This window comes from Pseudopodoces humilis, chromosome 14 (assembly GCF_049639895.1).
Source record: "Pseudopodoces humilis isolate 2021_Gansu_Grassland_sample_001 chromosome 14, ASM4963989v1, whole genome shotgun sequence".
NCBI classification, from domain to species: Eukaryota; Metazoa; Chordata; class Aves; order Passeriformes; family Paridae; genus Pseudopodoces; species Pseudopodoces humilis.
The window spans coordinates 10,874,071-10,898,957 of NC_142213.1; the positions used below are offsets into that span (position 1 = coordinate 10,874,071).

Genomic DNA, 24,887 nt, shown 5'->3' on the forward strand with positions numbered 1-24,887 from the left:
CTTATTAATTATTGTCATATATATTTTCCCCTTAATGTATCTAAATACAAATGGATCTATAAACAATTTTTTAAAAAATATTCTTGGTTAATGCAACTCATTACACAACCCCCAGCCTTTTCCAAAGCAGCACAGATTCATTACTCATCTTTGCTCAAGCATGCTCCTTACACCTGGTGTTTACAGAATCTGTGGCAATCTGATTTTTTATGAGCATGTTAACGTAAGCATCCAGATGCAAGAACACAAAATATGCACCTCACACACACACCCATTAAACACAAGTAAACAAAACTTAAAAATAAGGCCTAAGCTCTACAACACCCAGTGACATATACAGCTCTTTAATGTCCCAGAACACCCTGCTATTCTGCACCTTGGCAAATGTGGAGCCTCTTCCCTCGGATTCAATTGTGATGGTTTTAGTCCGACGCTGCAGAATCTGGTCAATGTCTTCCTCACAGAACTTGGAGCCTTCATCCTCTTCATCCATAATGGCACCATAGGCACCTCTTCGAAGCAAGTCTTCTATTTCTTTTTTGGAGAGTTGTTGGATCTAAGCAAACAAAATCAGGTTTAGACAGTCAAGAAAATAAAAACCCTGAACTCTGCCGCTTTCCCATCTTTCCACAACCTAACTGTGCCTTATGATCTATAAGCCTAATATGGAGTATTAAAAACTGAGAGAAAAGTCTAGCTGACAGCTGCAATAATAAATTAGGTGCTTACAGTACACATTTTTACAAGTATGCCTCTCTATTTTTTTTGGTTATTCTCAACACCATGATGTGCATGTTTAAAAAAAATTACCTGTCCATACTTAAAGTAACCTATTATCTTAAAATGAGAAGATACAAGGAAACAAAGAGAAACTTCTCCTTGTTTTAACTTCTGACATTATGCACCTTGAACTTTATGAAGCAGAAAATAGTAATAACTGACAAAATTTAAAATTATATCAACTATATTGCTAGTCCACATCAGAAAACAGAATGGAAATGCAAATGACAGAAAAAGAGAAAAGTGGCAGCTTCTGTAATTTAAAGTAATTCCCACATGATTACAAAAGCAAAAGGAAGGTTATTTCAGGAAATAAATCTACATACACCACCAACACTGTTTTCTCTTCCACTCATACTCTGCAAGACAGCCTTATCCAGTCCCAGTTTCAGACTTGCTCTGTCAAACATCTCTCTCTCATAGGAATTACGTGTGATCAGTCTGTAGACCTTCACTGCTTTGTTCTGACCAATCCTGTGGCATCGGGCTTGAGCCTTTGGAAGGGAGGAGGGCAGTTAGAATTTAGACTTAGCTAGGAATAACATACTGATCTTTTAAAAACTGTTTCGCTGTAGCTCAATCCAAAAACAAGAGCATGAACTCAAAAGGAGTCAACACACATATAAATAAACAGAAGCTATCAGACATTTTCCACATTGTGAACAGTTTTCTAAACACAGTATAGCAAAAAAACTGCAGAAGAATGACCTGTGCTGAATGCTCCCAACTGGTACTTGCCTCACAGTAACACCAGATATAAAGACCTGCTAGCTCCTAAGTTAGCTAATCTCCTGATATAAACAGAAAAGGAGCTGCAACTTGAGAATTATTTCAATGTCAGTATCCAATTCCTAGATTTGATTAATTCACTTTTTCTTAATGCATATTAATCCTTTTCTGTATATTCCATATATATGTATATTCAGTATATTATGTTCCAACTGTGTTAGTCAGTACATGCAAAATATAGCTCCTGGTTTCACAGTGTCATCAATTCTTAAGGGCTTTACCAAATCACTGACTTTACCTGTGCTGTGTTCTTCAAAATTAACTGTTTTGAAAGAGAAGTTCCCAACCAAATGAAATCTATTCTGAATTAAAGACATCAAAAACTTTAATCACATGCCTTAAAAAAATGAACATTTTAAAATTATGTGTGTTCAAACAGAGACAACATTCAAAGCAGTGAAATTTTTATCCATTGGGTTTAATTAGGGCTCTTACCACGCTCAAAGGAATTTACCTGCAGGTCATTTTGAGGATTCCAGTCAGAGTCAAAAATGATGCAGGTATCTGCAGCAGTCAGGTTGATGCCCAGGCCCCCAGCCCTGGTGCAGAGGAGGAAGACGAAGCGATCCGAGTCTGGTTTGCTGAAGCGGTCAATGGCAGCTTGCCTGAGGTTCCCTCGCACGCGCCCGTCGATCCTCTCGTACAGATACCTGTAAATGGCCACACACACCACACACAGAGCGTTACAAACGGCTTTATGACTTAGAGTCCTTTGAACAGGTCTACTGCTTACATATTTGCTCTTTACAGCAAATGAAAGTGATAAAGACTAACTCTGATTAGCAGTGGGTAACATAACAAGGAGTCGTGTCAGAACTCGCAGAGCTGTAGTACCAATGCACATCAGCAGGTCCAAGCACTGAGCATTCTAAGACAAGTTCTTCTGCATTTTGTCCACTAAGCAACTGCCTGATTATACCTGTATTACTTAGTTGCATTAAAACACACCCTAACCTGAAGTCCCATGTGGACACTCAGGTTTTTCACATATTATCCTTGGACCCCTGTCTAGGGTCACAGAAGCAGGACAGAGGACTCTTGTATTATATACCAAATTGCCTGAACACATTACGGATAGCCAAGCAATCAGCAGAAACCAGAACTTGGTGAGCTGTCATTGGACAAACTGCATATTGATTCTGTAAAGATTAAGAGAAATGGAACAAAAATGACATAACAGCACCTTAAACAGTATCAAGGTCTCCTAGACAAAACCCCGCAAATTTTCAAGTCTAAAATAAAACTGTCATTTGTTACCTTTGACAATTACAAAGACTGCTTTGAAACTTCTGAAATCAAGCAAAACGCTTAAAAAGGGAGCAAATACTTCTGTACTTGTAAACTGAGTAAGATGCTGAATGTGTCTTTAGTAGTCAAAAAGCCTCACAACCATTTTTCATCTCATCAGCTATAAAATGGCACAGCAGATAATCCACAGGACCACAGGCATTCTGGCAGGCAGCCATCTATCTCCTACGGGCCTGAATTCTGTTAAGTGCTAGGTCTGATCATGTGTGCACTCCAACATTTCTAATCAAATGGCAGCACACAGCAAATTTCAGCTTCTATGGATTTCAAAAGATTCCAGCTGTAGATATGATTCACTGGTCTAAATGAATGTTGCAGAAAAAGGAACATTTTCCATACTGAATTATAAGTACTACTATGAAGTTAAAATTAATCTTTTAAAATAAAACAGAAACTGTTGCACTCCCAGTTCTAATAGACAGCTTTCATATAAAACTATCACTAAAACAGGTATTAAAATAATCTACTATCCAGTATTCCAGCATCCACTGCAGGAAGGCTTAACATTAATAATTTTTGGTTTTCAAGATGTTAACTCGGTATTATGATGATGTAGTAGTACAATTATACACCTCAAAGCAGTATGTACATTGCAGCAAAACCACTGGTAAAACAACAAGAACTATGCCTTTTCATACATTTTAAGGTTGATACAGCAACTACTAATTGTAACCAGGTTTAAGGTTTTATGCATTTATAGAGTCACATGCTCAAATCAGCATTTAGTTTCCATGGAGTCAATAGTCTGCAATAATCAGAGGGTGCAATTACATGTGATGGCAAAAGCCAGCCTAAGGAGCAGGTTTATGGCTGGCAGCTCAGCTCTGCTGCAAAATTCAAAGCAGGCAATTTAGAAAAGATAGGAAGAACATTTGCACTTTTACATTAATAACAAACACATCCCCAGTTGTTTATCACTTTGTGTTTATATTCCTTTGGAAGTAAGAAACTGTATCTTGGACCTATCTGGTCCCAGTTCAACACCATCTAAATAAAGAACACATTTGGTGCTTCCTGGGCTTTGGACAATGATAAGCTTGAACTTATCAGGTTGTCAGAACCTGGTTTCTGACAGAAGACATAAAACCAGTATATACATAATTGAATGTTTAATGGAAAAAGCAACAGACTGAAGGCACATGGTTTACTCAAATTGGACAACCTCTCTTTTAGTTTTCCTCTGAAGTTTTTAATTAGTTGTGAACAAATGATCACAGAAGACAAAGTTACACACTGATTAGCAAACAAAGAAAACAGAACTCCCAGCTGTGGTGGGCTGCTGTAATTAATCCTGCACTACCATTCACACAGAACGATATATTATAGGATATAGAACATGAATCTTACCTTTTATGTATAAGGTAATCCTCCAAAATATCAAGGCAGCGCACCATTTGAGAAAAGATAAGGACCTTGTGGCCTCCTGCTTTCATTTTTGGAAGAAGCTTGTCAATAAGAACCAATTTACCAGCAGACTGTATCATTGCTTGCAGGTGGAAGTCAGGAGCACTTGGACTATACGTTTCTTTAAACTCTCCAAGGATCTTCTCTTCAGCACCTATCAAACAACACAAATCCATATCTAAGGATGTATCTACACATACATTCAAATCTAAGTTACCAAAATCAGTGCTGTACTCTAAATATCCCCCTTTACGCACTGATGGAGACAGAAGAGAGTTCTGCATGGATCTGAAGTCTAAGGAAGAACATCTACTTTTATTAGCTTTGAAAATACGTCTTAAGATTTTAAGCAGAACACCATAGAAAAAACACCCTGAATGAGGTGAATCCCCCCCTCCAAATTTCAAAACCTGAAATACATATTCTCAAGTATTGTATGCAAAAAACCTACTAAAAAAAAGTTCTTTTGTCTTTGTGATATTTTAAATGGGTCATTGCAAAAAAACAGTGGTTTGCATACTACTTCGTAAACCACGGCCAAAACTTTTGGAGCATAAAGTGTATTTTCTTTCAAGTCAGGAAAAACACTTGTTTTAGTAAGTGAGAAAAACAATGAAGACTGACAGAGATCATATCACTCGAAGGAAACATTCATTTTAAAACTTAAACCTAAAAGTTTTTGTTCATACTGCTTTTAAAGAGCTGTACCATTTCCATGAGATAATTGCTTCTAAATGTTCTGTGAAATCCTACAGAACAAGTTCAACCTTCAGGCCTAAAATATGCAAATGTCTCACAACTTTGTCTTGTATCTATCAAAAAAATGTTTCCATCTAATCCAATCCTTGGAAAATCTGAAGAAAACATCGAAGAATTGTTACAAAATTCTTACATATTTTCAATATGAGTAAAAAAATAAGTCAAAACAAAATTCAGTCCTTATCTTGTATTTACCTTTGATGAGATAAGGGTGATTGCAACACTTTCTGAGTTCCATCATAGTGTTAACCAGATTGGGTACATTTGCCTGCCCTGCTCCTTTGGATAAGAAAGCAAAATTCTTCTCCAAAATCGCTCGGTAATATTTCTTCTGAATATTAGTTAGTTCTACTTCAATTATGGTTTCCTCCTTAGGAGCCAGCTTTTTTTCTACATCTTCTTTTAATCTCCTGAGCATCATGGGTTTCAGGATAGCTTGTAGTTTCTGAACCTAAAGGAAGCACAACTGGTTGTTGGAACATGAAAAGCCCAATGAAAAGGCACTCCCTTCTAAACTCTAAAGCTCAGATGAACTCTTACCTGTTCCTCTGTTTTAAGGTCTCCAAACTCCTGCATGAATGTAGATTCAGCAGGAAAACGCAATGGTTCCAGAAAATGAAGGAGGCTAAATAATTCTTCTACTGTGTTCTGCAGTGGGGTACCTGTTAACAGCACTTTATGCTCCTAGAAAAGGCAAAAAAAAACCCTTACATAACCTTATCTGCACACATTTGCAAAAATGTCTGTGTAAAGTCTGAGCATCAAAACCTGAAAACACCAGTTTTCTGTGTCACTAAGTACACAGGTAATACAGATAAGCAGATTTATTAAAAAAACACCAGTAAGTGTTTTCTAGTAGCTTTCCTTTTCTCACATCTGTAATGAAGGAATGAGTGAACACTTCAACTTTTCCTGTAATATTCACAGATTTATAATCCTCCCTCTCCATAATGCAAAGAATATACACTGAGCATGTATCAGAAAGCAACTCAGAGGACTTCTGAGAACACACAGAAAAGTAATAATGAAGCAATAAAAAAAATGCAAAACTAGTCATGGTGCATCTGATACATGGTAGTATCTGCTTTTAAAACTCTTGAGCTGTACAAAATAAAATCTTAACTACTGGACTAGACAGTCTGTTTAAAATTCTACTACTTGCGTGCTTTTATTGTTAAATAACTTGCTTAAAATACTTTCTAAATTTTAACACATTGCACAATTTAACAAAAACTGAAGCAAATTTTAAATGACACTTGCATCCTAATCAAAACAAAAACTATACAACAGTATCATCAGAAATAGATTGTGCTTACAGTGAGAACTTGCCACATTTTGTTTAATCACAAATATACTATCATAAGCTATCAAAACCACATATGTTTGAAGAGTATCAGGAATAGTTATCTCTCAAGAAACACTGCTTTAGAGGTCTTTTTTGCCATGTAAAGCATATTTTTAATTTCTTATCATACCATACTGAACTAAAATCAATCCCAAAAAGTCAACTATAGCTACTCACAAGGTTCATTAATTTTAGTCCTTCCAAAAGTTTGCAGTTTTTGTTCTTCAGTCTGTGAGCTTCATCAATAATAACACACCGCCACTCAATTGCATTTAATTCTGGACACCCACCAAGAATCATTTCAAAAGTTGTGATAATGGCCTGGAACCTGTAGGTACCTCGAACAATACGGCCCTAGAAATTTATCAACACACACAGTTTGTTACATTCCCTCCCATCTACTCAATTTACACATTTTGTTGTTGAAATTTTGCCAGGAGCCAGACACTGGATTTTACATCCTAAATTGCTTTGTCATCACATTTAATAATCTTTGTAACTCTCTAACTAATACTAATGAGTAATTATTCATGGACCCAAATCCAGTATTATCTAAGCAAGAGAAAAAATTGAATCCCTTTTAAAATACAGACATCTAATAGAACTGTTTCAAAAGGTGCATGTAGATAAAACCTCATTTCTTTAACACTGAGAAAATCTGAAGGGTGACAGGAAAAATTCTACAGCCGATCAATCAAAATATGATGTTAATACATTTAGCAGTCATACAGTTAAGTAATTACAGCATCAGCTGATAATAAATGAAAACTTTTAATCCAGTTTACTCCATTGGTCTGACAAAGAGAACATGTAAGGCCTACAGCAAGAGAGTACAGAATAACTCACTAGGCAAACATGATGTCATTTTCATATGTAGCACTAATTAATAAAAAGTTGCCAGCTTTATAAATTTTGAAGAAATACCATGGCAATAAAAAAATTATTTATGCAAAATATATAAAAAAGGGAAAAAACCTTTTAAAATACTCAGGTTTCAAGTTTTTCTCAGGTCATTTAATGGTGTGTATTTCAGACAAGCAAGTTCAGCATGTACACAGTTAACAGCAAAAGGAAATCAGCTACATAGAGGTAGCAGAGCTTAATCAGTATTATTTTTTTTCTCCCTGCTCTTCAAATTCAGGACCCAACTGCAACCATCTGTGTTCACTTTAATCTCCACAAGAGTACCAGCGTCACTGCTATTCAATTGCAAAATTACTCAGCACAGTGAAACAACACACACATCTTGCTGCAAACACTGCCACTAAATTTACCCAGTAAGCATTTGTTGAAGATGCTCATATATAACATCCTGGAACGTGAAGCGACTTTTGCCCAGATAAACACACAGATAATGTCAAGTACCCTTGTCATTGCTGCCACCTGAGCCATGTTGTGGGTGAGTTATTGCACACAAGTGATGTTACAATACCTGGGAGTCCCTGAAGTACATCTCATACTGCTGAATCATTTGCCTGCTGATCATACTTCCATGGTACACCACAACATTCAGGTCAGTCCACGTGCGGAATTCCCTCTCCCAGTTTGTTATAGTGGAAAGCGGAGCTATGATCAGGAAAGGGCCTCTTATACCAGTCAGGAGGATTTCATACAGGAATGTAATGGACTGAATGGTTTTGCCAAGGCCCATTTCATCTGCTAAAATACAATTTCGCCTGAAAGCAAAAAATATTTGTTACTATCATCAAAGAAAGTACAGACCCTAAAGCCATTACTAAAATGAACGATTTACAGAAACAGAGCTCAAATATACCAGTTTACAACAACAGTCAAAACTGAGGCACTGCAAAAAGATCCTTGAAAGCATTCCCTGGTTAAGGTGAAAGAATGTGCACAAAACCTTTGTGTAAAACTTTACATTAGGTTTAGCCCTGTCAAAACCTGAGAAAGCAATGTTCCATGAAGTTCTACAAAAATATTCCAGAAGTGTTCTTTTGGGACTACCTTTGCCCTAATTAAATGAATTTAAATTAAGTAGGTTTCCTACATGCACATTCACCTTGACAAAGCTGCTAGAAATTAATAAAGATTCCCTGGAAATCACACACGGGAAGTATCCCAGCTACACTCACATGAAAAGAGTGCACTAGAGCATCATTAACAAATTTCCCTTTTTGATTCTAGAACTAGACAGATGCCTATAACTAAATTACTGCATGAAGCACCACTCCATGTTCACCCTCTGCCATACACTGCAGCCCTTCACTCTGTTTGCAAATGGCACACAGCTCTGCATTGCTTGAATGAGAATTAAAATCAGTTTTCCTTCTGCAAATCAATAACATGCATGGCAAAATGCTACACCTGCTGCCATCATCTCTACAAGGGGCATGCAACTGGTACTCTGGAAATACAGTAAGCAGGAAGATTCATTAACAGAAAATCAATTTATAAACAGAGAAAATAGGTCATTCTGGAAAAGATCTTCCAAGTGAGTATATTTCTGTTCATAACGCATAGCATTAATGCTTAAAATACAGATAATGCTATTATTCACTAGCCTTACATTTGAAGAGAGGTAACTTTATTATACTATTTCTAGCAATCACTTTGGAAGATGAAAGTGTTTACCAGTTTCAAAAACTGTGAAAGCTTGCACTTTGGTGGTTTTTGCTTTAATTGCCTCATAGCCATTGAAGACTTATTTTCAGTTATGTTAGTTGCATTATTTTTAATATCTTGTTAATTTTTCTTGATAAAAATCCTTGCACACCCAAAGGGAGAGAAATTTGTTCCAGTTACATCCTTTTAGCTATAAGCAGAGAAGCTGCAATAAATTTAGTTATAACAGTATTCATCCCCCAATAAAAGTGGATTCACTCCATAGTGTTTAAAATCAACATTAAAAAATATTCCATGCATATACCTATTGTACCAGTTGAATAGGAGCCAGTTAAGTCCTTCCAGTTGATATTCCCTGAGCTGATTGCCATTTTTATATTCCCTGGACTGTTCTATCTTCTTCCAGGAGTTTGGAGGTGGTCGGTCCTTTAAGGGAAAGATTAATATATGTACAGATTGATACATGCTTTGTTTTTCCAAAATATCTAACCCCACTATTTTGCGAGTGTATCGCTTTAGATTTAGAATGTTATTATTCAACCTTAGAAGTGAAGTGTCACTGTTAACATCACTTACTAATTAACAGTCTGCAGAAATCCAAAATTTGTCTTTATTTTTCTCTATGAATTGCTATTTTAAAAAATTAATTTAAGTCCATATGATAATTAAATTAAGCAACTGGTTTCTAAAAAATAGAATACAAATACTTTGGCAGGAATAATATGGCACACAGATTCATTTATGTATGAAATTTCAAGTCTACACAAAGTTTCACTTTGGCAGCTCTAAGATCAGGCAGATGACCTACAAGAGAGCCAACTGAATATTGGGGTTAACAACACCCCTGAAGTCTTGAGGAGATCTGGCCGCTGATACTGAAGCAGTCTGGGCACCTACACAATTACTTTGATCTTGCCCTCTCCCTCCTGCACCTGCCCTGTACTGCTGATCACTCTGTCCCACTGCCAATGCAGGAAGCCAGGACAAGTAGAAGAAAGTAAACTTTGGAGAGGTTCAGTGTCCTGAACAGATTTCCCCAAGGGATCAGATCAAAACAGCATCAGCCATCGGCAGGGTCATGATACAAAGGCCATGACAAAACAGAGTATCAAGGTGCATCACCTTCAGGGGCCTTGCAAGCTGAGACGCTACAAATAAAATATTTATGTATACAGACACACAAACACACGAGTTCCCAAGCCTGGAACAGCCTGGCCTCTAGCTTATCAGGCAACTTAGAGATGAAATCATGCAGTTTTTGACTGATACTAGGTAGGATTCCATCAGAAAACTCTTCTGATAGCTCCTGCATCCCAATGTGAACAAACTCACACATTCAAGTGAAGTAATTTTAGTAGGAGCTTTTCTCACCAGCTGTACTTCCCCCCCCCCCCCCCCATTTCTCAGCATTTATAAAAGCTTGCATTCACTTGAGACTCATCTGGCTATATGCGGCAGCTCTGAATTTTCCATGTAGATTTTCTCTCTCTGCGCTGCCAGCGTCAGCATCACCTGAGCCCAGGTCTGCGCGCAGCAGGAGCTGTCCCTCCCCAGCAGCTGTGGCTTCCTCCCCTCTCCCACCAGCTGCCATCTGTCCACTCCCCCACTCTCAGAGCAGCCACGCTCCTGCTTGCAGGGCTGCAGTCAGCAAATAATTTCTTGTAGCTGCTGGAGCCTGAAGCAAAAATACTTGTTGCTGATGCTGAGATGACTGTCAGTTGTACAGTTGCGCTTTAATCATCTTTTTCTCTCACAGCCAAATATGGTAACAGAGGTATAAAAGCTCTTCTTCCCACATGCCAAAATGTCAGGATTTTAAATAAATACTACAAAAATGAACTCAAATATAATACGAAGATGTTAATCGTGACTACTGTCATTATCCGTAGATGGAAAAACCATTAAAATAAATTCCAAAGCCTCCAAATTAAAACACTGTGCATATTTAGTTATGTAAAAGAAGTTAGAACAAGTGTTGTACTACACCACGCAGGACACATGTCCTACTCTGACAATGACATACAGGACTTGAAATAGAACTATTTTGCTTCCTCCTGCTCTAGGAGACAGAAGATTGATAATTTCAAGATAAAACACATTTCCTTATTACACATATTTTTCTTCCTTTCAGCTAGCTCTTTAATGACAAGAAGAAAAATAAAAGCAGAAAAAAATTACAGAACCTGTTTGACAGATCTCATTTGCCAATTCCCTTCAGTGTTGAAGCACAAAATTTAACTCTATTCTCTAAAAACTGGTGCTTATACAGAATATGTCATCCTGGATTCTGCTCATTTTAAAGGTGCTCAGTTCTGTGATAGCCAGTTTCAATGTGTGGCTCATTGCTCAGCTGGAAACTCAGAGTCACAGTACTTTCATTTTTTTCCTAAATAAAAAGCTTAGTTTTTTCGAGTAACAACTAAGATAAGAATATTTATCTATGCCTACCTGAGTATTTTATTATTACTAGGTTTCAAGGCACACAGATGCTTTACACAGAATGTCAATAAGCCTTATGTTTTAATACAGGAGTTTGAAGTTGGGAAAACCAAGTCAGAGTTACCAAGACAGACAAGTAAATTAGATATAATTTTACCAATCTCCTTGAGTCAGGCCTGGAAGCTTGCAATTGTTCAAATTCTTCTATTTTTGCTTGATCTACATCTTCTTTCAGCTCCCACGTACTGTCTTCATATGGCAACGAACACCATTTTACTAAATAGTAAATAACAGGCTGCAGAAGAAAATTCTGAATGTTATCAGTTTTTAATTTAGTATACAGACTTGTTAATATGCCTTACTATTAGAGTAGCTTGCTTACACGAGAGCTGGAATCAAAAGCACATTTCTGACAATTTTTTAAATGTTCCTAAGAGATTCCTGTTATTTACCTACTTATCCCTTGGCTCCCCATACCCTGCCACTTTCTGTAGACCTGTGGAGTGCTTTTCAGTCCCAGTTACCCACAAGCAAATCTTGTTTTAGTCTCAGGAAAGATAAATTAGAGTATTTCTGATATTTGTGGAAATGGGGCAGGGCAGCAGAACTAACTGCAGAAGTGCTACCCAGGACATTTCCTCCACTGCCCAAATCAGGCTACCTAGGTCTAAACCAGAGCTTCAGAGCTCCTAAACCAGAGGTCTTACCAACAGAACTTTGATAAAGCTTTACAGGTTTGATGAACAACACACAGAAAAAAATTAAACCAAAGCAGATTATCTTATTTAGATTCAGTACATAAATATTTTAAAACCAAATAAAGAGCCATCATTCCAGAAGCTGAGGGGAAAGTCTTATGACAACACATTTTTTTCTAAAAGTTTAATGACAAATCTGCTGCATACAATGAAAAGTCATTCTGTCTCAACCCTGCTTTAGCAAGATTAATGCAGAAATCACTGGGTAAAAGTCTGCTCATTTTGCTATCCACACAAACAGAATAAGCATTATAGATATTCCAACAGCCTTAATCAACAACTGTATTCTCAGTCTTTGATCTCCACTTGTCTCAGACTCTTTCTGAATTTTGGCAATTTAATTGCTTGACTTGCTTTCTTGTTTTCTTTTTTTTTAATCTCAGAATGTTTTTGTTCTGTAATAGTTTTCCAGAAGAGGTACTTTAAATTAAAAACAAGGATTTTGATAAATACAGAGGGAAAGGTTCACTGGTGGCTATCAAAGCACTTCAAATCACTGGTTGCCTAAAGCTTTTATTACCAGTGACCCCATGCCACTATCAGAGAGAAAGGACAGTATATGGGATCAGCCTTTTGATGGAACTCACAAGACAATTATTGAACCTCACATTTATGTCAGTCAACACCTAAGCTTTGCCTACTATGACCTAGTAATACTAATAAAAATATAAGATATTAAATTATGATTTCTCTTTCAAATCCAGAGCTAGCACAGGAAAGGACAAGAATTTCATGTCTCATTAAAAATATTATTGAAGCTTTAAAATCATTAAAGCGTTTCTCTGAGATCTGATAAAATTACAATTGTCAAACACAATTTGTAGCTGTATCTTCCTGACTTGCTTTAAGACATATTTACCTCACCAGTGTCTTTATCCTCACAAAGAGACACTTCTAATACCCGATCCACCTCAACATAGTCAGGATTAAAAGGTTCCTCTTCCATCTGCAGTGAAAGATTAATAAAATCAGTAGAGAAGCAAAAACAGTTGGTATTTGCTAAGACTTGGTCTTGTCATAGACAAAATTAATTTGGTAGTTGGAAGTTATTGAGGTTTTTGCACAAACCTTAAATTCCACACTAGCCCTCTGCACACACCCCTTTGGTTCTCTTGGGCAACACTCACTCCAGAGGGATTAGACACTAGATCCACTCATTCTGGGATGAAGTGCTGTCTTGTGGAAGTCCTGAAGAAACTAGCCATACTGACATAATCCTTCCCTCCTTACCACTTCTAAGTAGTTACTCAACCAATTCCACTTTTAGACCATGTAAGTCAGTTTAATTCAGTGACTCCAGAAGACTTGCTCTTTAAATTACATTAAATAAGCCACCCCCTGCTGCTACCAACACCAATGGCTCATTTTTAGTTCCTAACAATCAGCTCCTTTATATAAAAGCAAACTACTAATCACAATTCTACAAGGAAAAAAAAGGCTTATTTAATTTTTATTTCATACTCACATCTGCAAAAAAGTGAGCTCTTTGTGCTTTCCTTACTTTGAATCGCTTTATTTTCTGCTGGATTCTTTTATCCTTTAAAAGCTGTTGTTCTGTGGCCCACTCACAGTGGAGATATGAGCTAAAATCACAGAGATTGACATTAACACATCGGTGAAAGCAAAGGCTTACTATCTATTTTTAATATACAGTTAAAATAACAGAATCCACCATAAAGATCAAAGATTTCTCCCTCCAAATAATCATCATGCAGCACCCAGTTAATGCAGCGTTTTTGAGCTGGAATCTGTAGAACTCTATAGATTCCCAAATTATTTTCATGTGTCCTAAGAGAAACAAGCTTATTTCAAGTGAGCTTAAACAAGTCAAGTTTAAAATCTGACACCTCTATCAGAAAGTACCTGGAGATATAAATTACTTCATATACTAGATCTGATTTTCCCATGTACCTCCTGTGACCATCTCTCCACAGGCACCGCTGGATCACAAAGCTCAGCCCATGGAAAGCTCAGGAGGAGCAGTAGAGCCCATGGCAGAGAGGAACCTGCCCTGGACTGGGCTGGGAGAGAAGCTCTGAGTCAGAGGAGGAACCAGCTGCCCCAGTACCTGCCCCCCAGGAGAGCCTTTCTGAAAGTACATTACAGAAGTACACATATTTCTTCTTCCTCACACCCCTTTCCAGTATATTTTCATCATTTTTTAAGCTTTCGAAAGATATGCTAGAAAGAAAGTACAGCTGGGGATTACTCATTCTCAGATGAAAAGACAGATTTTACCCTTTCAGAAAAACACAAGGTAAATGGTCTCCAATAACATGTGGAATCAGAGTCTCAAAAAACCCCCAACATTTATTTTAGCAAAAATCTGATTAAATTATTCACATACGTGAAATTTAAAATAAGCTTGGATTTCCAGCATCAAGAATTGATTAGTGAAAGGGAAATAGTTATGAAATTTAAAATAAAATATGGGAAAAGTTCTTTTTCTTAAATTTTTTTTAATTTCATGCTCTTGATGTAAAATCATTTCTACCACAAGTTTTTTTCTTTCTTTTTGAAACAATAAATCCAACTACTACATCAGCATCTCCTAAACTCATGACACTGTAAATCTAATCTAGGTTCACAAAACACTTATGATTTAAATTCATGAAATTAAAATTTACCTCAGGCAGGTAGTCCCTGCTGAATTTAATAAATATATCTTCTAATTTAATAAATACCTTCTCAAAAAAATTCTGTTCTTTAGCAAATAAAGGATGCCAGCTTATTGGACAGTGCTGGTTTCACAATACTCATAGTTTTAAAATTATTACTGCCATATTACAGATTCTTAGAAATTTAAAGATTAAACTGGTAAAGAAAAATGTGAACAAATGACAAAAATAACCTTCAAACAATACAGAACTTGAGTATATAAATATGATACTAAACAGTTTAGTCAAAACATCAAATGAAACAACTTTTTAATACTTACTAGTTCTTGTATTTTACAAAAAACTCTTCTGTGTCTACTGTCATCCCAGCAGATACCTGGAAAATGAAGTTCAGGGGAAATGTAAAATGATAGATGCAAACCCCTTTTTCAAATAAATTATTTTATCCAATGACAAACACTTACTTCTTTCTTTATTACCCTGGAGGATAAGATTTTGTCTACAATTGCTGCATCTTCTTCACTTGGATTTTCCTATAAACACAGGAAAACAATGATATTATAAAACTGCCCTCTCTCAGGCTTAAAACCTTCAACCACGTGGTTTGTCAGAAGATAAGCAATAAAGGTAAACCTCCACCAGCAGCATTCCCTAACAGGCTGGGAGTAAAATTTAGAATCCGTGTCTGTACCAGAAAGGTTTACGCGCAAAAGTACAGCAAGTCTGGCACTTCCAAGCAGCATCAGCTGCAGTGCTCACCTGCCAAACACACTTAGTGCAAGCACTGGGGATTCTGATGCTTGCCAGATACTCTGAATCCCCTGCTGAGTTCAACTGATGCGCTGGACATACACAGAATTTAGTTATACACAACTGAAGAAGAGCTCTGACAGACAGGTGGAAAAAGAGGAAAGAAACCCAGCATGTGACAAATTCAGTCTGATCCATCTACCCTGCACACAGGTAACAAACATGCTGTGGAATCAGAGGGGAGGTCGTGGCTGAGAATTCCAGCAGGGCTTAGATGAGGCACAGATGGGATTTCATGGCTCTGCCACAACTGGGGCTGTGGCTCCAGACACAGAGATGATCTGTACAAGTTGCTTGAAACAGTCAGTCACTTTCCCTCTTGTCTGATTTGTTCCCAATTATACCATCATTCTCCTTCCTTTCCTTCCAACAGCTGGCATTCTTTCAAGTGTCTCATAAACACTCTTTTCTATTTCTTCCCTGCCACGCTGTTTACCTTGAGTGGCTCAACAGTAAGTTTGAACAGTCAAGCCTAAAAGGTTTGTGGAGAGAGGAGTGTCCTTTTTCAATACCTCAGTAAGCAGAGATCCCCCAAATAATTTGAGGCTTTTGTAAGTCATAGTAACATTAGAATAGAGCTTTTTCATATGCCTATGACACATAAAAAATTACTTGAGATATACCCATCCTTAGTCTTATTCTTTACTTCAATTAAGTCAGCAGATGTTTGTAACACAAAAAAACAGTAACAAGTAATTTCTTCCAGTTTTTAAGATCTCAGCAAAACATCACACTAAACTGTGGCTTAGAAATAATAATGTATTCCAAGTTAGGAGCTTTATTCACTGAACTGCTTCAGACAAATAGAAAGTTCCTACAGACCAAGCCAATTTTTACGTACCACAAATAATTGTAAAGGCTGTTCAGCAGGTAAAGGGGCAGAATTCTTTTTGATTTTAACAGAAACTTTAGCTGCTTCCTCTTCTGATTGTTTCCCTTCCCCTTCTTCAGCATATTTTTTCCTTTTAACTTGCCGATTTGATCTTCTCTTCTGCCATGCAGGAGAAAGAAAAGATAGAGGTTTTACCCAAAATTTCCCCTAACATGAGCTGCATGTTCTGGGACACTCTAATCAATACTTTGGCTGTACCTAAAACCAAAGGACAACATTTGATAACAAATGAACATGAAATGTACCTCTCTTATCCACTTACGTTTAATTAATTAAATTGTTATTTTCCCTTTCATGTAAGCATATGATACTTTTATTTTTAGAGTTCAAAAGCAAACACGAAACACTCTTTCCAGGGTATAGGAGCAAGCAAATATGATACATAGCAGATCTACGAGCATCAGTATTTTAATAGCAATTTCCTAATGCAGTGTAACAGCAGTGTTACTGTCCAACTCCAGAATCAGAGGGAAAGTAGATGTGTCTCTACTAAATGGCGCTATACAAAAAATTATGAAGATTTTCACTAGATCATATTGGTCAGATTGATGATTAAGTCTGATGTGATAGCAGATAAAGTCTGTTGCTTTGCTAATGTCTGTATTTTCTCTTCCACCTTAATCAAGGTTTGTTTAACAGCATTATTTGACTTGCTTTGCAGCTTCTCTCTCTAACCTTTCACTCTGGCTTCTGCAAGAATCTGAGGACAACAAATTCCAGCTGAAGAAATAATGTTCAGTCAAAGAAAATAACTCCTTCTCACTCACAGTTTCAAATACTTAAGATTATTAGGATATTGCATAACACTTCCGTCCCCTCGTTACCAATATACGAGACACTGCCTATTTAAACACAAGATTAATTTGCAAATTGGATTCACTGGATAAAAACAGTATCAAACTAGTCAGCTAACATTTGAAAACACTATAATCTGCTTTAGAGAACTGATCATCACAAAAATAAAAGCAAAACAAAACAGTCTCTATTAAATAAATTTATTATATTGAGCTACACAGAAAAGGGTATTTTTGTGCAGGAAAATCCATTGCAGGTTGCAATGCTGTATTACACTGAAGTACTCAGCTGGGAGAACAAGCTGTGAATACGACAAAACCCAAAATCCTGCGGTCACACTGGCTCCTTCAGAGCAAGTATTAAGTAACAGTGAGGTTGCAGCACAGGAACTTTTCTCCCTGACTGTTAATTTAGCCCATGGTCTGGCTGGTATCTGGTACAAGACGTAGCTGTACTTTAACAACTCCATTACAAGTCCAGACTATACTACAGGTATAGTACAAGTCAAAAAATGGGTATGACCATGCCTCCAGAGAAGCTGCAAAAATGAAACTCTTTCATGAGCTTTCCACAGTTACACAGATTAGCTGGTCTTCCATAAAGTGTCTTTGGCATTGGCTGTTATTGCCAGAAGGAATTTCTAATGCAAAGACACACTAATGTCACATACTTAAATCAATAATAGTTTGCTGACAGAAGTAGGTTTAAAAAAAAACCAAAAACAACCAGGTAACATGAGCAATGCATGATTATATAACTGGCATTTTCAATTCTTCTCACTATGTCTTTTCTTAAAGTATGAAGTGATTAGCAAAACATCAACATATGTTCTCCAACACATTAATACATAATCTGAGCTGTTTGGAAAAAAACTTTTGTATTTCCCCGAGCTGAGAACTATGGCCATAAATACATGGCTCTAAGACATAAAATGAAGTAGCACCACACATTAAAAAAAAAAAAAACTAAATTAAAAAATAAAATTAAAAATCCATCTGTTGAAGGAAGAAATTTCATGTGAAACTAAGCATGCAAAATGAATTAGGGGGAAAAAAGGCCTAAAACTGCCCCCCAGAGCTTCGAAACAGCTATTTGCAACAGAAATTAGAAACAGCCTTTTGAAAATAAAATAATGAACATGTCTGAAAACTAAAGAGAAAATGAATTAAATGAAGTAAAGCAATTTATGTCTTTCCTGCTTCTCTCCAGTTCCTTCAAAGAGAGCAGGGAAATGCTGTGACATTCTGCAGTAAGTTATTTCTCTCTCACACCATCCCTGATTATCTCTACCTTCTTTTCCCTTCACACCACAAGCAGGTGACTTCATGATATGCCCAGGAAAGAATGGATCTTCAGTCTTTTATATTACATTTGTTGGCCTATAAATTTATGTCTATCTGATAACAGAACATGATTGAAAAGTTACAGATCCTTTCACGTAACCTTTACCTAAGACCAGCTATCACTTCAGTTAATGAGAAGTCATTCTGGGAAATGGCTTCTGATCCCTTTTCCCCTCCAGCATTATTATCTGTGAAACACCAGAGGGCAATTCAGTATCTCATAATTGTTTTTTGACAACTATCATCAACTAATGCAATTAATTTTTACTCAACAGCACCTTATTTTGAATACTGATTTTGCCTCTGTAAATGAAATTGCCACAGGATAAAAAGCTGTGCATTTTCAGCACATAAACTTACTTTACTGGAGATTGCCCTAAGCAAGAAATTATAATTCTGTTACTAATACACACATAAATAGAATATAATCTCTTATCAACAGTTCATGCTTCTTGGTGCACAAGTTTTAGAGATAATTACCTATACCACTATTATTCTAGAGTAATCTAAGAAAAAACTGCAGAAAGTAAGTTACAAGAGAACTATTCCTCAAGGGAGTGACCTGGCCGCTTCAATTTTTCATCTGGCACTTCCTTCAGAAGTATTCCACAAGCAACTAGAGCCTATCAGCATAGTGATTATTGCTGTCTTCAGATCCAGCACTGCAAGAGATCTGTTCTTTCCGTTTCTACAGAAGCAGAGCTCAGAAGAAAACAACATTAAAACTTGAAACAACCCCTTTAAAAGTTCTCAGAGAGCCAGCTTCAATGATAAATGTCCTGTCTGTTAGGCAATCTCTGCATTCTCACGCTCAGCCAAAGTAAGGCTCAGGTCTAACAGCTCAGTGTAAGTACTTACAGTCTCAAATCTATGGGCTTCTGTATTGAAATTAAATCAATACAAGCAGGGCACTGATGTCCCATCAGGGAAAAGGGATTCTACCCTGTAGGATTTTCTGATTTTCAACTGAGAAAAGTGGCTGATGATGAAAAATTCTACCTATGAGATGCAGAGAAGTATGAGAGCAGCTGTCACTGCATTCAAGGAAGTGTAAATTTCTGGAGGGGGGAAAAAAAGATCTGCAGACATAACACACAGAAATTTATACAGGAAGAATACGAACTACTTACCTGTGAGTCTTCATCTTTCAGTGGCCGCTGTGGAGTCTGCTTAGCATCAGACAATTCATCTGAAGACTCGTTTTTCCTTTTCTGCTTTTTGCCCAGTGTGATGATCAGCTTTCTGTCAGAAACAAAGTCCCAGCCCCTGAGTGATTGCTGTATACCACAGTGTTTAACTTCAGGATCAAATCACTAGCAATTCCCATATTCTCAATATAAAACTCAGATAGCACCACTGTCTGAAAAATGAGTAATGTGTCAAATACCTTACAGCAGACAGTATTGTTCACTAGTGTTAGTGAGCTTCTCTACAGTTACCACGCTGTCACAAATTCCTGATTATCATACACATTTCAAATCTTTACATGACAGACAGAAATACAAAATTCAACATTTAAATCAACTGACAATGATAAACTACACAAAGTTAGCAGAGATACCATCTGCAGATGACAACACTAAATGATTTATCATAAAAATTTTACCATTGCAAAATACAGCTTCTCTTCTTTTTACTCAAAAAAATTAACTGTGGAGAACAACCTAAAAATCACTCAAATCCGTCTGACATGCAGAATTTTATGCTTAAGTAAGTCATTTAATGGTAAAAATAAGGGAACGAAACAAATCTTTCTTTGCCCTTAAAAAAAAAAAAAAAAAAGCAAAGTCTGGTAGTTTCATCTGCAAGTAATCTTAGAACCTATCAGAACCACCACTGTTAAAAACCACCACTGAATAAATTCACAACTGAATAAATTACTTAAACTCTAATGAAAAAGAACCAATTATTTCTTTGTTTAGATTTAAAGATTACACTGTAAATCATGATACCAATTCATAAGATTTGTTTCTAACTAAAGGGCGCAAAAATATTTTTCCATATTTGAAATGTGTCAAGTACACTTATTTAAATGTGCTTACAGTGACATAATTGTAGAATAATGACAAACAATTCAAGAAAATCACAGAGCCGTCCTAAGATATATATTTCATATAGTCTCTTATGATCAGATCTGTAGCAGAAAATGAGGAAAGTGTCCCAGCATACGAGTGCTTCTGCCATGTTACAAACAAAGCCCAAGATTTTAGTCTTTATGCAGACAAGTTATTTTACAGCAATGTAATATCTAATATAATGGCCACCTGAGAATACTATTGGTAAGAATGTAATGATTTAAACACAACTCATTTACTCCTCTTGGCAAGTGTTCAAACAAGAGAACACGTATTTACTACGTCCAGACTAACAGTTCACATGGAACATAAGCACCTTAAATAACTAAAACACTATGGAAAGTGTAAGCAACATGGGTTACAAATGATTGCGGGTATATCTTCAAAAGCAATGACTATTTTCATTGCTTTTCAGTATTTAATCACTATGTTTGTCCAGTGGAAAGGCTAAAAAACCCCAAAATCACAATAGATTTTCCACTCTAATTTAATTTTTTTTCACTTTTAGCACAAAGTGAACAGCACTGATGGATGCAGGTTGAAATGAAGCTGTAGTCAGCATAATCACAGAGCTGCTTGTTTGCAAGTAAATTCAGGTGCTTTGCTTTTCATTAGATGTTCTCAGTCTAATTATTACTTAGAAAACATGTTTCATAATCTCAGGAAATAATTTCAGCAATGAACACACTGGTTTTCCTACTGACTTCAAGGTTAGTTTGAACATTTTTCCCCTCATTTTTCAAGCTTTGATTAGGAATCATCTTTCTTTTTTTTCTTGGTTTCTATTTTAAGACTTATATTCTTGGGTATTTGTCCAATATGACACTTTGTAGTGATGGACTTGGAAAATAATTTTTTCCATTTTTATCTCACTTTGTTTCATAAAATTTAAGGGTTACATTAGCACTTGTCACAAATATGTCAAATCAGCTAATATATTCCAAAATGATGCAGACAAGGCACATTGTGACTGATCATCTGAAATTGCTGTTAAAAGGAATTCTAGATGCTAAAATTTAACATGCATTTAAAGGGAAACCTGGTAAACTTATGAGTACTTCCTGGAAGATCATTCATGAAACAATATCCACCCCACCAAGCTCCTGGTTTGCACCTTTAGGGTTTGGAAAAACAGTAAGAAGTATCAATGTATGTCTTCCCCGCTCTTAAATTCTTTTGAAGAAAAAGGATAACGGAATGTTCTTTAATCAAGCAAGTATTAAGATTTAAGTCAAGATGGAAGAGGTCTCAGGAAGACTGGTGGTCCCTACTGAAGCCAACTTCAGAGTTCTTTTATGTTGCTCAGCCCAGTTAAGTTCCACTTATTTCCAAGGCTGACAGCTGGTAGGTACCTGGGCAATCTGTTCCAAATTTTGATCCTCTTTTGTGAAATGGTAGATTAAAACAATCCCTAAAAGCACGTTGCTATGTTAAGTATTTGTATCTGTGCAACCACAGCCCATTCTCACTTCATGCACTACTGTTTACTATTTTAGGCTCAAGGGTCCTTTAACATTCAAGTAGTACAATATTAAGGGATATGGGGTTTACTGTGGCTTCTAGTGGTATCCATTGAACAGCTGAGGATTTTAAGGACCTTCTGTTTTAGAACATGGGGTATTTTGTGATTAGACTGCTCTAGCTATGTCTTTCCTTGCACATTTGTTCCTCCTCTTTTCTTAGTTTTAGCTCCTCCTTGGGTTCACCTCCTGCTCTGCTTCTGCAGCCTTACACACAATATTCCATTCGCCAGCTTTTGTATCTTGCTTTGAGCATTCCCTACCCTCAGTACTTCACAACCATCTCCCTGAAACCTTCTGAGCATCTCTGCATGCTGTAGATCAGAATGTTTCTTCCTCTATATGGATATGGTGCCAATGAGAGGAATAGATGCAGTTTCACTTCCTTCTGATCCCGTGCCCAGAATCACAATAATCCTTGCTATCAAAAGTTGCTGAACAACAGTATGGTGCTAAAGTCATACATTTCTATCAGTAAAAATGCAATCTGCTCATATTTTGGCCAAAAACTTCTAAAAAAATCTGCTATGTGAAAACAATGATTTTCAGAAGCTTGTAAACTGGATCAATTCTGTGAAAAATTTTCATTGAGTGAACAAGTTTTCTTGCCAGTTTATAAATTTCGTCATGAAAGCATAAAGATCCTTGGCTAAAATCCCTTTTTCCACCCTGAAACAAACTGTTCTGAACAGAAACTATCTATTCTGTTTCTATGAAAAGTTAACAGCACACTGTAGACATGGAATAAATAATATCACCAGACTCCACTCCAATTTCACTTTCTCTTGCCTTTTAAATTTTATATTTATCCTATTACATAACATCTATAAATATTGCAACAATTAGACATTGTAGATTTCTTCAATACATATTTTCTTCTTCTATAATTACAAACTAAAGATGCTGAGAAATTTACACCACAAAAATGGTTTAAAAAGAAAATTTCTCATGAGCCAATACTAGTTCTGATCCTTAGCATAAGATTCCAACCATGGTTTAGAGCTACCAAGAGCCACTACTTGAAGAGCATTGCAACTTCTTTCCTATAAATGAAAACCATAGCAGAGAATGGTTTGCTCTGTTTCATAGCAGAGAATGTGATGGAAACACAGTCAGTACTCTGAATAGCTTTAAAGTGATAAACACTTTTCAAAGCCTTCCAAAGAGCAGAAAAGGAAATATTAATGAGGACAGAAAGAAAAAGGCAGCAAATATGTATTAGGCATGTCAGGAATAGGAAGTACAGCTGGCCTTTAATGCATCATTTTACTTCAATTTTCCCAAAACTAAAAACACCAAGTAACTAATTATTAGTGTCCAAAGTCACCTCATAGATATTATCATTTGTAGCCAAAGCACTTTGTTAAATTACTAACAATAAAACTCCTATGTTATCAACAGTATTAGCAATTCTTTATCACTAGAAACATTGCTAAAAATATAAAACAGAAGTTTCCTTGACAAGACACTGTATCCTCTTGAATGAGTGTTAATTTGCTGGTATAAAACCATTTTCTCTTATACGTTTACCATATGTTTAATAAATAATACTAACACAGAAATATTAACCACTGTCTCCTTCTCCAGTTGTATTTCAAATTAATAACTTCTGGATTGTGCACAGCTCTTTAAACACTCCTAATAGTCTTTTTGGAACCATCCATCAGTTCAAGGTCTTCTACATTGAAATAGTACTGCCAAATAACGAACAAATGTTTAGTTATTTATTTGATAACGCCACACCACTTTGTATTCATACAGTTTGCTGTAGAAACATTAGATGATGCCACTTAGACCCAACTTATGCATCAAAACGACAACCTGAGAGCAGAGAAAACTTTGCCAAGTCACAGCTCAGCACGTGCAATGACATCCCAGAAGGATGATCAAACCTCGACTTTACCGCCATTTTAATCATGACACGAGATAATGACCTTAACAGAGCTAACAGAACTCAAAGATTCAGCAAGCCCCCCTTCTTTCTGACCACAGACCTGTTCACCTGCACTTGGCCTCACTGGCATGAAAACATGAAGATAACGGCCAGCATCTGCCTCCCAGGAGATCCAAGCTGTAGGTACTTACACAGGATCAGTGTGACAGGTGAACCACCTCCTCTCCACATGTCTCCTGAGTTGCTACCTGAGTTTCTAAGGGTTTCAGAGACCATCTTAACACTATCAGATGAACAAGCAAAGATTATCTGTCAGGTTCCTGGGTACTAAAGCTGCTTGTAAACGGTATTTGTGAGACTTACTTCGAGGCTCAAGGCAACAAGGACATTTACTCATTTGAGCAGTGCACAGGATCACATCCCACTTGCTGGATTCATTGCTACATAATTCAAGGATTAATGAATAAAATCCACCATTGCTCTTTTAGCACATGAAATAATACAGCCATTTCTGGCAGCAGTTTTCAACTGAAGGACTCTTCAGAGTCTCAACAGAACTACCACTCTGACTCAAACATTTGTAAATTGAGTTCTTAGAATTTGGGGGACTTATTTATTTAAACTATGCGGTGATTAAGAAAAAAAGATTACCTAAATGTATTCAATTGATATTGTCCTTTACACCACCAGTGCAGAGCTGTTGCTTTTCATCAGGGCTGTGATATTTAATTTTATGTTTGAGTAGGTGGGAATACGTTGAGAGCTATAAAACCTA

General features: G+C 36.6%; 1 protein-coding gene across 8 annotated transcripts in view; it reads right to left on the reverse strand.

Moving 5' to 3' along the window:
- CHD9 (chromodomain helicase DNA binding protein 9) overlaps positions 1 to 24,887 on the reverse strand; it is an 87,319-nt gene that overhangs the window by 22,586 nt on the left and 39,846 nt on the right. For all 8 annotated transcript variants that reach the window (XM_088062384.1, XM_088062385.1, XM_014255465.2 and 5 more), the window contains 16 exons: positions 19,754 to 19,865; positions 16,435 to 16,584; positions 15,248 to 15,316; positions 15,104 to 15,159; positions 13,631 to 13,748; positions 13,025 to 13,111; positions 11,565 to 11,702; positions 9,273 to 9,394; positions 7,818 to 8,061; positions 6,563 to 6,739; positions 5,581 to 5,724; positions 5,236 to 5,491; positions 4,225 to 4,435; positions 2,024 to 2,219; positions 1,107 to 1,274; positions 377 to 556 (listed from right to left, as the gene is read on the reverse strand). In XM_088062384.1, coding sequence (XP_087918510.1) covers positions 377 to 556; positions 1,107 to 1,274; positions 2,024 to 2,219; positions 4,225 to 4,435; positions 5,236 to 5,491; positions 5,581 to 5,724; positions 6,563 to 6,739; positions 7,818 to 8,061; positions 9,273 to 9,394; positions 11,565 to 11,702; positions 13,025 to 13,111; positions 13,631 to 13,748; positions 15,104 to 15,159; positions 15,248 to 15,316; positions 16,435 to 16,584; positions 19,754 to 19,865 — 2,428 coding nt within the window. The remainder of the gene's footprint in view (positions 1 to 376; positions 557 to 1,106; positions 1,275 to 2,023; positions 2,220 to 4,224; positions 4,436 to 5,235; positions 5,492 to 5,580; positions 5,725 to 6,562; positions 6,740 to 7,817; positions 8,062 to 9,272; positions 9,395 to 11,564; positions 11,703 to 13,024; positions 13,112 to 13,630; positions 13,749 to 15,103; positions 15,160 to 15,247; positions 15,317 to 16,434; positions 16,585 to 19,753; positions 19,866 to 24,887) is intronic.